This window comes from Megalobrama amblycephala, linkage group LG9, assembly GCF_018812025.1.
Source record: "Megalobrama amblycephala isolate DHTTF-2021 linkage group LG9, ASM1881202v1, whole genome shotgun sequence".
In the NCBI taxonomy this organism is placed as follows: domain Eukaryota; kingdom Metazoa; phylum Chordata; class Actinopteri; order Cypriniformes; family Xenocyprididae; genus Megalobrama; species Megalobrama amblycephala.
In genome coordinates, this window is record NC_063052.1 from 31,328,236 (window position 1) to 31,343,360 (window position 15,125).

The window sequence follows — 15,125 nt, forward strand, 5'->3', positions numbered from 1 at the left end:
TTGCAGGGATCCATAAGCATAAAAGTTAGCCATTCTATAAATTAGATATTTTAAAATATGCAAAAGACATAATTTATTCAGTTAATTAACCATCAGTTTTAAGCATTAAGATTTTAAAAAGGGTTTCATTTTAGAACTAGGTAGGCTATTCAGGCTTTATAAAGAAAAAGTTGTTTGTGTTATGGGCTATTGCTAAGGTGTTGTGAGTGTTTTTGTTGCATTAGCATGGTGGTTGCTTACCCACGTCAAAAGAGTCCCTCATTCAAAGTAAATATGCTATGTGAAAATCGTCCAATTGCTCAACAAGCTGCACAATTTAAGGTATTATGCATGTCCCTATGTGGGAATGTAATTTACATAGTCTACTCATGAGCAATAAAGTGATGTTCAATAAAATGGCCATTAGCTGTGAATCAATCCGAAGGAATACACAAGTCGAACAACTTGTAGTATATAAAACATTTAATAGACAAAACAGCAACAACATTAAGTGCTTTACACAAGAACATTTGAAGAGTTCAGATGCAAAAGCCTCTAAGTGCCATCTGAGATTTTCTTCTAAAATGAGTATTTTTATCAAGCTTGCATGTTTATGTTCAGTTAATTCACTTTAATGGCAATGAAAATGACCTATTAATTGACATTAAAGTGAAATCACTGAACCTAAACATACAAGCTTGATAAAAATGCTCATTTTAGAAGAAAATTTCAGACGGGACTTAGAGGCTTTTGCATCTGAACTCTTCTTTTGCAATGACCATGGCAACACAAGTGCTTTATTAATACTATTAACTGTATAAAGCTTTATTGACCTGTAATGTCCAATAGACAGTGTGTCTATTGTTGGATCTGAGGTGAAATCATTTGTCTTTTTGATGTAATTTACTGGAGTTTATGTGAGGTCACTATCAGAGTGGTTGCTCTTGACTTTGCTCCCTTGCTTTCTTGATGGCTTCCCTCAGAAGAGAGGTGAGGGAGGTCAGTCCGATAAGGTACCCGTCCTCCCGGTTTCCCTCCACCCATGGAACATCATGCCTCAGCTGGACATCCTCTGGGGTTGGGATGGTCTTTCCAAAATCTATCATCCATATGTTTGCTTTGCTGCTGCAGTCGTGGACGAAAAGTAATGAGCTGCCTATGATCTGTGAGAAATTGAGATGTTAATTCAGAGGCAGAGGAGACAAAATTTCCACAAATCGTGTTGAGATGAAAAGTACGGCTGTTCAGTTGTGAGGCCAAACAAGCTTTTGACCCATCAAACACTTAAAACCCACATCCTTTTTCAAATATTTGGCTTTTTTTTAGCAACATAATAAAAAAAAAATAATAATAATTTCTTTAAAATCTTTACATTTCATGTTTGAGGTATAATTGTGTGTAATTTATGTTGTAGAACAAAACGTGAAAGTATCTCCAGATCTTAATTTTACTCATGAATCAAATATTGCCATTCTAAAAACCATTAAGAAACTCAGTCGCTCAAAATGCCAATTCTCTTCTGGTTTTTAAAGCTTCAAAGTGAACAGCTCAATACTATAATGTAGTGTATAAGAAAACCGTAACAAGTTTGACGTTTTGCACTAACCTCGTGTTTGTAGAAAAAGGTTGACTCCTTTAGTGCTTCGCTCAGTGCCTGTAATCTGGATTCGTAGGCCTCCTGGGATACACAAAGTGACAAATGAAGAATATTTTGATGTATTTGTGATGAACTGCAATTTAATAAATATTGATTCCAATAAAGCAGGCATATTTGGTTTAGAATAATAGAAAATGTCATATGGCACAAAAACATACTAAAACTGTGCTTAAGGTCAACATGAACCCCTATTCACAACCCACTTTACTCTTGAAATGTCAAGTATTTCAGAATGAAACATGATATGTGAACATAAAATGTAGGGTGGGATTAGTTTTTACTTATTAGGAACCTATTGAATGGCAAGGTGTATTATTTATTGGTAAAATAAGAGGGCTTGTTGATGTCAGACAGAAAGGAAAGATGTTTCACAAATGTTTATATTTGTATTTTTAAATGGATAGTTCACCCAAAAATGAAAATTATCCAATGATTTACTCATCCTAGCTGTATATGACTTTTTTCTTTCAGACAAACACAATCATATATTTAAAAATATCCTGGCTCTTCCAAGCTTTATAATGGTAGTGAATGGCGCTCAAAATTTTGAAGTAAAAAAGTACATCCATCCATCATAAAAGTAATCCATACAGCTCCAGGGGGTTAATAAAGGCCTTCTGCAGCAAAGCGATGGGTTTTTATAAGAAAAAACGTATATTTAAAACTTTATAAACTATAATAACCGGCATCTGCTGAACATAAGTCGAGTTTTCTTACAAAAACCCATCGCTTTGCTTCAGAAGGCCTTTATTAACCCCCTGGTGCCATATGGATTACTTTTATGATGAATGGATCCACTTTTTTGGGCCTAAAAATCCACATTCACAAGCATTATAAAGCTTGAAAGAGCCAGGATATTTTTAAACATAACTCTGATTGTGTTCATTGAAAGAAGAAAGTCATATGCACCTCGAATGGCTTGAGGGTGAGTAAATCATGGGATAATTTTCATTTTTGGGTGAACTATCCCTTTAAGTATGGTGTGCACTCACTAGAATGTGAACCTGCCTCCTGGTGAAAGTTAGCAGGGTTTCTGTCACTTGTGCTTCTGTGTGTGTCTTGTAAAAGTCCCGTAATACTTTACCATTCCCCATCTGGAAAAAAAAAGAGTGGAAAACCGTAAAAAATATCTATTCAAATGACCATACAGTGTCTCTCTTGTAACTCTTTTAGCCTCGTGTTTCATACCACTATGCCTTCTATACGGAAGCCCAGCGATGAGGTGGAACTGCTGTCATCCCTCCACTGCAGGTACCGCAGCTTCGTTACTCCTCTCTTTGCATGTTCTTCTGCAGTGGGAGCTGCCGGATCCACTTTAACCATCTTTTGATACATATCAGAGCGTACGCTGGCATTGGTCCTGGCCTTAATGATCTCCTCCTCTTGGTATGTCCTGAAAGTAATGGCATAGATTCAGATGGCACTGTATTATTGTTCAGATATAGTGCGATTGATAAGGTCAATGAAGAGTAGAGTAGCAAACTAAAATTGTATTTTGGACACAGTAGGTTATCAAAACTAGTGATGCACCAAAATGTATTTTTACCAAAACCGAAGTTTTCAAATAGCCGAAAACCAAAACAGAAAATAAAGTTGGTTAATTAGGTCACTAAAGTTGGTATTTTGTTCAGGGTGTCGTGTTCTCAGATAATACATGAAACCAGTCATAGTGCAGCTCTTTAACGAGACGGCTCTCGATATTTCAGCCCAAACATTTTTACATATTGCTATTTTAGCATCCTTTTTGGCCACACTTCTGACATGTTTACCTGTTGTAGCTTATCCATGTTAAGTGTACAACATGGTCAAAATGTATCATCGGAGAAGTGCTAATTAAATGTCACAGTTTTGCTCAATGGTTTTGGCCCCCTTTAAAACTTATGGAAGCTTGTTTCTGCCATGTAATAAAAAATAAAAAAGGTAATTGCGACTTTTTATCTCACAATTCTGACTTTTTTTCTTGCAATTGCGAGATATAAACTCACAATTGCAAGTTATAAAGTCAGAATTGCGAGATATAAACTCACAATTCTGAGAAAAAATTCGAGATGTAAACTATAACTCACAATTCTATAAATTACAACTCACAATTCTGACTTTATAACTCGCAATTTTGAGTTTATATCTCACAATTGTGAGAAATAAAGTCAGAATTGTTTGATATAAAGTCGCAATTACCTTTTTTATTTTTTATTTAGTGTTGGAAACAAGCTTCCATAAAAACTAATTCAGCCGTAAGTAATTTTTTTTTTTTTTTTTTTTTTTTTTTTGCTGTTCTGGCTGAATGACTATTTTCAGTTGTTGAAATTTCAGTGCATCACTAATCCCAACTTTTATCCAACATTGATATTCAGTCTTGCAGGCAAATGTATCAATATTTTATAAAACATACTCACAAATTACATCAACTGTGGCTTAAGGTAACAGTTATAGTGAAGACAAATTAATCAGTGTTTGAGTAAAGCTGTTAGTTCCCTTCCTACCGGACACCCATTTTGCAGTCCATGATGACAGGATGTTTGAGCCCGCTAAGCAGGTCCTCTAGACGGATGTATCTCTCTCCGTCCTGACTGATGTGCCCGAAATAATGAGGCACGAACTGACAGAGCGCATCAGACATGAGGGCCTGCAGACAGACGTCCTCCACCTTGCAAAACCTCTTCAGCACCTCCCCACCCTCACTCAGCCTTACATTACCTAGGGAAACCACACGAAACACATTTTATCTACAAAATACTGCTTAGTTCAAAAGTATTGTTCAAACCCATTTTACTTATGTAACATGATGCATTCGTAAAGCTTCGTACCTTGGTGACCAGCTAGCTGGATCCATGAGCTTTGTGTACGTTTGGACCACTGCATCATGGTCAAAAATGTTCTCCAAGATCGACACTGGGAAAGAGAAGGGGGTCATTTAGTGGCAGGACCTTAAAAACAATTTCCTGTGTTTCATTTTCGGTGTTCATAAAATGGCATGTTTTTTTAACCTTGATGGGTTTATGGTTAAACAATGATGAAACTGTACAAACCCAAGGATGTTGCTCACTACTTGTTGCATTATGGGGTATATTGCATGACATCTGAAGAATTTGTTTTGGGAATATTGCAAATGTGACAGTAGCATGCTACTTTATCCATATCTCTGTCTACAGTACTATGCAAATAACTTATTCAAATACACTATGTTATGGTACTCATGCAAATCGTCTAACACATTTCAGTGCACCGAAAAAATAGAGACCTTTTCATTTAGTCCACAGGTCAGACTGAACCCGACACCAGTTAAACTGGTCCTGAAAAATTCTGCAGAATCAAGATAAACTGTTTTGTGCTTTCTAAGATTTCCCAGAATTCCACTCACCTTTTTCATGGTCTGCCTCCGGGCGGCTGTATCCTCACTCTCGCTGAAGACTTCATCACTTTCTGCTGAGGAGTTGTTGAAGGAAGAGGAGGATGAAGCAGAGGAGTGAAGGAGAACCCGAGAGAGAAAAGGGTGTGGAACTAATTCTCCCTCACCATCTCTCTCCATGCTTCCCTGCATGTAATGCTCTCCATCCTGTGATGACCCAAACGTTTGTACGTTTCTCTGTTTTGTACCCCAACTCTTCTTCCTGTGCATTCGTTTGTTGAAATCTCCCTCGATACTCTCATCGATACTCTCCAGACCCCCCAGCCTTCCCCGCATCCCTTCCTTTGGCACAACCTTGCCTCTCCACAGGCTTTTCCTAGTTGCTGCATTCAACGGCACTTTTGAACCCTCTTCAACAAGATTTTCACTCCCTTTTACCCTCTGCTCTTCCACGTCCACGTCCTCGGTCATTGCTCCGGTAGGTACTGGTAGGGGATCCACACAAACGCGTTCCAGAGGTTCTGGTTTCATAGTTTCAGTTGGTTCTTCTAGCTTGGAAGAAAGGACGGCGTGAGCATCAGCCAGTTTAGGTCTGGCTCTGAAGACTGTGTTCTTGTTATGATGACTTTGATTGTTCAAGGATGGTGAGAAATCAAACATGTTGTCTTCTGCGGCATCTATTATGCTCTCCCCGTCCCTTCCATTGCTTTTCTTTTCTGACATTGTGCTCATTCTTTCTGGAGGAGAATCCAAGTCTTTCATGAAGCGGCTAGGATGGAAATTCTCATCAGAAACGGATGAAACTTGTGTTTTGTTATTTTGAGCTCTAGAAGAAGAGAATCTGTGGGGATAAACAAAATCATTATTTGATAAGTCATAATAGAATACCTAAAGAAGACAGATGAATAGACAGATAACAAATTATAATATTCATCTTATCAGTAAACTACTGTTATTTAAAGAGGCACATCATGTGAGGATTTCCTGGACATATAATGTAAAAAAAACTTGTTCTGCCGTCACTGGTGGTTTCCTATAGAAATGGATAAAAACAAGCTTTATCTGCCCAGGAAATAGCCCACATATGCTAAGTGGCACAAAGGTCAAAACAATTACTTGTAGGGGGAAAAAATGCACCAACTCCCACGTACCCGAGTTGCCAATCTTTCATCATTCCTGTGTGCTAAGTTGAACCCTCCAGCAGTTCAGCTCCAAAGACTCAATGCCAGTTCAGTGTCTTGCTGTCAACGTTTTCCAGCAGTAATTTGCATGATGTGACATCACAGTTTTCCACAACATTTTTGACAATGAGCTCTTTTGGAGGTTGGGCCAAGGTTGTCCCACACTTTTCTAGCGTCGAGCCGTGTTGACTGACTCTTGCAACCACGTCATGTATGTGTTTCCATTTGGCAGATGCTTTCTTGTTTTATCAGCATGCACATTTCCTGGGAATTGAACCCATGACTTTGGTGTAGCTGGCACCATGCTCTGTCTACCGTCTACCATAAACTACAGATTCTATTACTTGTTTTGTAGTGGATATACTGTACATCTTGCTCCAAATTGTCATTTAATTTTGAGTTGTTTTTTAATTCTCATTAAATTCTCTTTTATAATACAACATATTGGTTATATATGTAAAATCAGTGTAAATTAAAGACAGTATTCCATGATGTATAAATACTTTACAATTTTATTTTTTGCTTTCAATTTTAAGTCTTCTTTTTTCACATTGAACTCTTCAGCTCTTTCTGCAAACAAAATCTATAGATATTTCTCTGGTTGTCTTTGTGTTTCCAAGAGGGATGCATGTAAATTAATGCAAATCAATAATGTCATTTTCCAGACATACACCGCAACCAAATGCCATTTTTCCCCTTGGGCTATTTATTGACACAGTCTCACTGTTTTCAGTGTTGTAGTAGTTGTATTATATAATATTCCACAACAAAGGGAAGGGTTAGTTTGGATATATAGGTTATGTCAATACTTGAGAAATAATAAATGGTGGTAATGTAATTGTGCTTGTCTCTGATTACTTTTGAAATAACGAAAGGCCTATTTTGGGCTAGCATAAAGTTTTTAAACAAGGAGATTGTAATGAAGTCAAGTAAGTGGCCTTTGCTTTTCATAACCTTTACCCTCATTTAGAAGACAGCTCCATTCCCTCTCTAGAAGCTTGAACAACCAACACGATAGTAATTTTTATCTTTGGTGTCTGTTAATGCTTGGGAAGACTGTAACGTGTCCTGTGATAAATGCCTGTGTCTCAAAATCATTTCTCCATCCCCAGCCTCACAGATGGGTTCATCCTCAGCGAGTTCTCTGGGGTCGTCACTCTCCTCCACCCCCATGTCTGGAATGGATTCTTCCATCTCCACAGAATTGCAATCCATGGTGTCAACATTTTCTATAATAATGGGGGAATCCAACAAGTGTGTTACAGTGGCTGCTCAGAGAATTAGATCGATGCACAATCAAGAAAGGTTCGAAATGGCATGAACCACATGTATCTGCTAAACTAGCCTTTCATATTTGCATGCTTTCATGATTTTAATGTGCATAGATCCCATTAATTTTCATTTCACTAAAGAGTTTTTTAACCCTTAAAATCCTACCACTTTAGTGACCTGGGATGTCATTCATTTCCCTCCTCCTCATTCATTTTTTAAAGTTAGACATCAACCTTCTTAGTATTCCTAAATCAATTCATTATAAACAATATAACAACAAAAAATAAAACATTTATAAAAGAATGCCTGTTTTCCAATTTATAAGTCGCTAATGATCAGAGGTGTGAGTATATATTTTTTGCACAACAATAATTGAATCACTGATGACTGAATAAGTGCAATTTACATTAATTCCACAAGGTGGCAATGTATGATACACATTAATGAAGTGACGTTTCACTCATAGTTACTGCAGGCAGAAAACAAAAGAATAAGATGTATCATCAGCAAAACTTGAAATGGCTCAGCGATTTACAGCGGAGCAAGTACTGAACGCATTCGAATATTAGTGTAACTGTCACTTGATTGTGTATCTGGTGAAGAAGCTGTCAGCGATCAAAATATTGATTTTGAAGATGTTGAAAATGATAGTTTTTTTAGAATATATTTCAGATCGGAAAAAAAGGAGCCAGATGCTGAGGACACTGCTGATGGTATAAAACATCTGCTCAAACTGAACCCTTCCAAGCTCCAAGAGGTAACAAAATATGCTTTATTTTATTCTTCCATAATTGTTACTCTAATATCAGGAGAGTTTTATATTATTGCGACAGGAGATCCATCCGTGATAGATACAGATACGCTAAAGACCCAATTACGTAATAATGATTGGCGAAACATTCATGCATTTAAGGGTTAATCTAGGTGAACTATCCATCTAAATGACTTTATTATATTATTTCCAGTATAAAATTAATTCCCAAAGAAATTCTCCAAAATTAATTTTAGGATTTTACCCTTTTTATTATAGCAGTTGCAGTTGGTTTAAAACAGTACATGAGCTTCACCTGGTGCATTTCCTTCATTCTGGGATTCAAACTGATCATTCAGGTCATCCGGTTCATTCATTTCTTCTTGTTGCATATCAGTCTAAAGCAAAAAAAAAAAACACACTGTGAAAAATGTTTATATATAACACACACACACACACACACACACACACACACACACACACACACACACACACACACATATATCCTTATATCCTTGTCCTTGTTGCAGTAACTATACATTTAAGTACTAATAATATTAGTAGTAATATTATAATATTAAGTAATAATATTTAATTGCATGTACTTCCTATATGGTTAGGATTAGCTGCATGTAATGCATACTCTTAATTAATAATTTTATCACTACAGTATATGTAACACATAAAACAATCACACACACACACAGATACACACATATATATAAGTAAATCAGCTCCATTTTAGAGCAGCGCACCTTAACAGGTAACCTGCGACTACCCAGATTAAACTGCAGGAAGCTGAGAGCAATAATCAAACTGAGGAAAGTGAAGTTACTCATCACTCCAATCAGTGCTGATATCAGGGGGAAGTGATACAGCAGGTACCTGTGCAGATCAGAGAGATAAGCCAGGATGATGAATACTTTTTGAATGATTTTATTGAAGCAACAAAGTAAACATACAGGAATACACAAACACAAACCTGATGCCTGTAAAGTGAGCGAAGATGAAGAGATGTGCTCTGTAGATCTGAATACGCTGGGAATGGATCTCAATGACAGCTCCAACAGTGGGTTTGTACTGAATGGAGAAAAGAGAGAACTTTACTGAGTTTAAAAAATGGTTTGTGCCACAGCTTGTTTATAGTATATTTATTTCCACTCTAAGGGTGCGTTTACACGACAATGATGTACTAAAAACGGAAAAGTTTTTCCTTTGTTTTTTTCTCATATAGACGACAACGCTGTCAAAACAATCCAGTTCACTAACCCTAACCCTATTATGCTGCCAGGCCAGTAGTTGGCGATGTCACTCTGTAAAGAAACACTACTGCCGTAGTGTATTGCCTCCTATACCCTCATTCACTATTCCCTACCTTACCCCACTAATATAGTCCATTTGAAGGAGTGAATGAAAACAAGTGAGTGAATTCAGACACTAAGGGCTGCCGTTTTTACATAGTTTGCTGTTTAATAATCATTTGAAACTTAACAAACTGTCAGCTCCAGTATTAAGATGAAAGTATTTATCTTGAACTCTGTCTTGGAAACTATGTATAAACCTAAATTAATTTAATAATCACTTTAAAAAATGAATTTATACCTGTATGACATTACGCTGTAGCCATATTGGTTTGGAAAACGGATGGATGGGTGATTCAGCTGCGGGCGCCATCTTCTGGCAAGTCGCAGGAATTCATTCAGCGAGCGACTCTCACAGTGCATTATGGGTATTCTCTAGTCATTGAGTGTGCATCAGTTGTACCCTCGTTATTGTGGTGCATTGTGGGATTGAATAAGTGCACTTGATTGTCCACTATGGTTTCGGACACCACTACAAATGGCTGTCCCCCCAAATAGTGCCCAATTTAAGGGTATAGGGGGCGATTTCAGACACAGCCGAACACATAAGATGCATGTGCATAACATCACTGTTTTCATAGATTATACAATAACTTTATTGTTTTCAAAAACTTGCACTTTGAATACGGTTTTCATAGTTTTCAGGCCCCCAAAACGTGTAAATGAATGGCCAAAACTGTGTTTTGTAAACGAACCCTAATGTTTTTTCACTTTGTGAAGAAATATACTAATATTCACCACATTGTGTCGTGGGTGGTTGCCAGTGTGTTGCTATGCAGTTGCTAGGGTGTTCTGAGTGATTTTTTAAAGTTGTTATGTGGTTGCTAAGGTGTTTAAAGTGGTTTTAGCAAGTTGCTATGAAGTTACTAAGGGGTTATGAGCGATTTTATGTTAGTATTTATATGTGGTTGCTAGTGGTTTTAGTGAATTGCTAGGGTGTTCAGAATCATCACTCACAGAATCATCTTTGAACTCAGAGTACAGCTCCACTGAGACTGACTGCTTCTGCTCCGATGCTCCTGTTAACAGCATGGGAGAGAAGACCACTGTGCCCAGAGCCTGAAGAAGAGAGGAGCGATAATGGAGCATTGCCTGAGAGACAGAGAGAGATGGGAATTGCTGCAGCATTGTGAAACAAAATGTTCCAAATGTGTTCAAAAAACTCATGAAGCTCTTTGTCAGGGTTCTGTTTTGTTCTGCTTAGTCTGCATGCATATGCTGACCTAGGCCCCGTTTACACTAGTGTGTTAAAATGAAAACGTTCATCGTCTATACTGGTGTTTCCACTGCATTTCAGAAATGATCTCCGTCTACACTACTTGACCGAAATAGCATGCCACATGACCGTTCATGCACACTGCTGGGCATGCGTGACATGTACAGGTGTAAACAGTTGCCTTTTGCACATGTAGGCAGATGTAGTATTATAAAATGCAGAGTTTAACTGCACAATGGCTGATAAAAAGGACCACAAAGTCAGCAAAGTTTCCAGTTCCGTCTCCATGTTATTGTTTACATGGTCGTTGAGGCCATTTTTCACTTTCCCGTGTCCACTAGTAAGAGATATGACATTATGTAATAATCACTGATACAACACATATTGCCCTCTCAGGATCCAAAGCTGAACCAGTAGCCATTTACTTGCCCTGCCAAAATGTTCAATAAAATTTTAAAATAAAAAATAAATCAATTTTAAAATTGTAAAAAAAAAAATAATAATAATAATTTGTGATTTTTTTTTTCTCAGCCCCACCCTCATGCATGACTTGCTTGCATGGAAAAGCACTAAATGTGGTTCAAATGACATAAGTATTATATTCCATGTCTTCTGAAACCATATGAGTACATAATGTACATGTAAGTAAATGTTTACAGAAATTTCATTTTTGGGTGAAGTCAAACATTAAATGCATTTGATTGTCAAATTCCTAGTTCCTGCGCTTACAGAACGTGCTGATTCGTCAACAATCTGACCAGCTTTAGAATAGGGAGTGATTTTCACTAGGAACATTCCCAGCTCCTGATTGGCAAGAGACTCTGGCATTTCCAGCTCTAGCGTGATCCGATAGGGCTGGCCGTACGTCATTACCTGTAGTAGGCAGGAAAGAGAAAAGCAAAAAATCAGCAAGGGTATGTATGAAATAATACACTACTCAAACTATTTTGGAAATATTTCCACTGTGCACAGTATGCAAATAATCTGTAATCTCTAGATGACTGCACGAAATGTGCAGTAGACAACCTGAGCCCACTGTAGAGCACTAATAAACGGGATGTCTGCCATGGTTTTGAGCATCTTTCTGTCTTAATTATTTGATCAACACACCAAAAAGACATTTTTGCACAAAATTGGATTAAAGTCTATTTTAACATAACTAAACACCACTGAGATAAACATGGTCATGTGACAACAATGCAGCATGCTGCTGTTTGAAACACTTACTGTATTGCATACTTTAGACATTTAGACATACTACAAGTAGGCCTATGTATTGAACAGTAAGCAGTATGCTAGTATTTCATTAAGAATATTGTCTGCTTTTGTCCACTCATTTTCATAAACTCAACGACAAACGTAAATCAGAAAAATCATTATTCTGAAAGGATATTAAAAAGTTCAAATTAAAAACAAGGATCAGATCAAGGATGGTCACCTGATGTTTTCCATTTTTCAGTAAAGAGACATTAGCCACAGGAAAAGAACACATAGAGTGAAGAGGAGATGGACAGTCAGTCCTGCTGGTCAGAAACACATTTCACATGAACAAGCAGATGACAAACATCAAAAACTACTGAAGTCAGACCTCATTTGCCCCAATATTTAAGCATCAACTTAACCTTATAATTGTAACCTTATAACCTTATAACCAGCTAAACTATTTGATGTGCAAATTTCTAAGGCCTCTAAATTATCAACATGTCAAAACTTTGCTGAAAAACCTTTTGTACACACTTTACTGCATGCCTTCTGACGTCTGATTGATAGTTTATACACTGCCTGGCCAAAAAAAAAAAAAAAAGTTGCTGTTTGGATTTTAATAGGTAAATACTAAAGAATCTATGAATGGATCATTATTACAGTGATTATTATGTTTCTAGCATGTTATATGTTTGGCAACGGTTCTTTTAACTCTAAAAAATGGAGTGTGTAGCTTTTAATTTCTTAAACAACCATGTATTAAGATGTATCATGCTGGCCATATTCCAGAATGACAATGTCAAGATTCATCAGGCTCAAAATGTGAAAGAATTGTTGGGAGGGAGCATGAAGAATCATTTTCACACATGAATTGGCACCTCTGAGTCCTGACCTTAAATTCATTGAAAGTCTTTGGGATATGCTGGAGTACTCATCTCTTGCATTGTCAATACAAGATCCTGACCAAAAATGGATGCGGTGCATCAGTTTTGAACCATTGCCAAACATTTAACATGCTAGAAACATAATAATCACTTTAATAATGATCCATTTATAGATTCTTAAGTATTTGCCTATTAAAATCCAAACAGCGACTTTTATTTTGGCTGGGCAGTGTACTTTTTTTAGCAAGTAAAAGGCCTTTTAGTACAAAACGTCCTGCTTTAGGTCATGGTTCACATGCCACTTTGCTGTGAAATCTTAGTAAACATAAGAATAACTTTTAAACTGTGAGTAATATTTCAAGATGTACACACTAAGTTTACTTGATTGTTTATACATTTTTTTTTTTTTTTAGAAAAATCATGTTAAAATGTAAGTCAAAATATGATACTTTTGAGATTTTTTTTCATCTCTCAATAATCTTTGTACTGAATTATGTTTATTATATTTTGCTGCCCACAATTAAAACTACAGAACTTTGATCATAAAAGTAAGCATTTTAATATCATCTTACTAAGACATAATATTGGGAGACTGAATTTATGTAAGTAGTCTCATATAAAAATCTCATTGATTTACATTACAAGCTATCAGAATCTCATCTTACTTTTTGTCCATATAAATATAAGCATCTGAATATTTTTGCTCAGTTTGGGCCTCTGAATAAAAGTTCTTTTTTCTCCTCTAGTATGAGCTCCACATTCTCCTATATTATACTATATAAGCATATATGCATATATATATATATATAGAGAGAGAGAGAGAGAGAGAGAGAGAGAGACTAAAAGTTCAATAAACTGTTCCAAAATTAGATAATATGGCTTTACAGTGTTAAATATAGAAATATCAATAAAATAGTAAGAATATAAACCTATTAAATTATAAAACATGGATAGCATAGCTCAGATAAACTGGTCTTTGATGGGAAATGTTGAGTTCACATTGAGATCTCTGGGTTTTGATTACAGACTTTGGCATTTTAGCAAATTTGAGCACAGTTTAGGATCTTCTCATCTGAAACTTGGATATGTGAGATTATTATGGCCTTATTATTGCATAAATGATTAACATTTATCCATTTAGCAGATGCCTTTGTCTGAGAAACATGTTTAATACATATATTTAACAATTTTACAATCTAACAAACCAAACTTATCTGGTTTATCATTGCATTTATTACTTGAAAAAAAAAAGATGAAAAACTGAAAATGATTTAAGGTAGTGTAACCTGCTGGGTAACTGTAAACCTCTCACCTGTAGAAGAAGTGGACAGGTGTGATGAAATTGGCTGTGGGCATGAAGGAATAATAGAAACTGCCGTAGAGGAATAGAGCCACCCAGAACACCAGCAGAATCACACAGATCAGAATAGCTATTTCCAGAACCTTCTGTCTGACCCGCACCAGCAACACAGACATCGTCTTCAGGATCTGGACCACCAGCCCGTTGATTTGAGGTCCCACATCTTGGACACCAGAATCCTCGGAACTGAACTCCTCCATACTGGGGTGTATGTTTACTGGGATTTATTTCTTCCAGAGTTGTTGCGTTGCTGTCTCAGAAAGGTCTTTCACAACAACTTCCTCTTCAGCTGTCTTTGGCGTCTTCCTCTGTTTTCACTGCTTAATGTTTGACTATCTACAAAATACCAGAACCTCCCTCATTACTCAGAAAAACGCTGCCCATTTCTCACCACCACCTCATGTTCTCGTTTTCGAGTTCATGTGAGTCTTTTCCTCTGCCCTTGAAGCTCTGACGTCTGACTTTGATTCATCTAAAATGTTCTGAATCAATGAACAAGCTCTTTTTGATGAACGTTTCGGCAGTAATGGACTGTGACACCGTTGGTTCCTGGAAAAAAACAGACAGTCCGGAGAACAGCTGGAGTCCAGTGGGACGACGCTGGGACTCATGACCAGCATGTGAGGCAAAGGACAAGGAGAGCTGTTAGGAAATACAAGGCATATGAAATATCCAAGACGAATCCTTCTATCTGTAAATATGTGTATCTTGATGACCTCAACAGAATTTAGTACAACTGGTAACAGCTAAGGAAAAACAGTTGTCGATTTGTGAGAATCACATTAGTCATGTAACTGCTTTGCAAGTCTGGATACACAATAACCACTTCAAGTTTACCATACAACCACAAATCCATTGGATGCACCAAAGTCACATGCAACTTCAAAAGCACAGTAGCTCGATCAGGACAAC

The 15,125-nt window shown here is 36.9% G+C and overlaps 2 protein-coding genes across 6 annotated transcripts; both read right to left on the bottom strand.

Annotated features, from left to right (window-relative positions):
* Positions 1-680: 680 nt before the first annotated feature.
* On the bottom strand, positions 681-6,527 carry si:ch73-22a13.3 (inositol-trisphosphate 3-kinase B). Its single transcript, XM_048202807.1, has 8 exons — positions 6,137-6,527; positions 4,998-5,826; positions 4,444-4,528; positions 4,120-4,333; positions 2,825-3,029; positions 2,629-2,730; positions 1,586-1,657; positions 681-1,142 (listed from the first exon to the last, which is right to left on the bottom strand). The coding sequence occupies exons 1-8, from the start codon at positions 6,157-6,159 to the stop codon at positions 909-911; spliced, it is 1,764 nt and encodes a 587-aa protein (XP_048058764.1). The 5' UTR covers positions 6,160-6,527; the 3' UTR covers positions 681-908.
* A 131-nt stretch (positions 6,528-6,658) lies between these two features.
* On the bottom strand, positions 6,659-14,827 carry bscl2l (BSCL2 lipid droplet biogenesis associated, seipin, like). 5 transcript variants are annotated; one of them, XM_048202811.1, is made up of 8 exons: positions 14,166-14,827; positions 12,205-12,289; positions 11,496-11,639; positions 10,508-10,609; positions 9,172-9,269; positions 8,945-9,074; positions 8,506-8,587; positions 6,659-7,395 (listed from the first exon to the last, which is right to left on the bottom strand). In XM_048202811.1, exons 1-8 carry the CDS (start codon positions 14,411-14,413, stop codon positions 7,157-7,159), a joined length of 1,128 nt encoding a protein of 375 aa, XP_048058768.1. In that variant the 5' UTR covers positions 14,414-14,827; the 3' UTR covers positions 6,659-7,156. The 5 variants fall into 5 exon arrangements, with proteins under 5 accessions (XP_048058768.1, XP_048058766.1, XP_048058767.1 ...); XM_048202809.1 differs by having other exon boundaries at positions 10,508-10,642; positions 14,166-14,824; XM_048202810.1 differs by having other exon boundaries at positions 10,508-10,642; positions 12,205-12,286; positions 14,166-14,822.
* Positions 14,828-15,125: the final 298 nt, after the last annotated feature.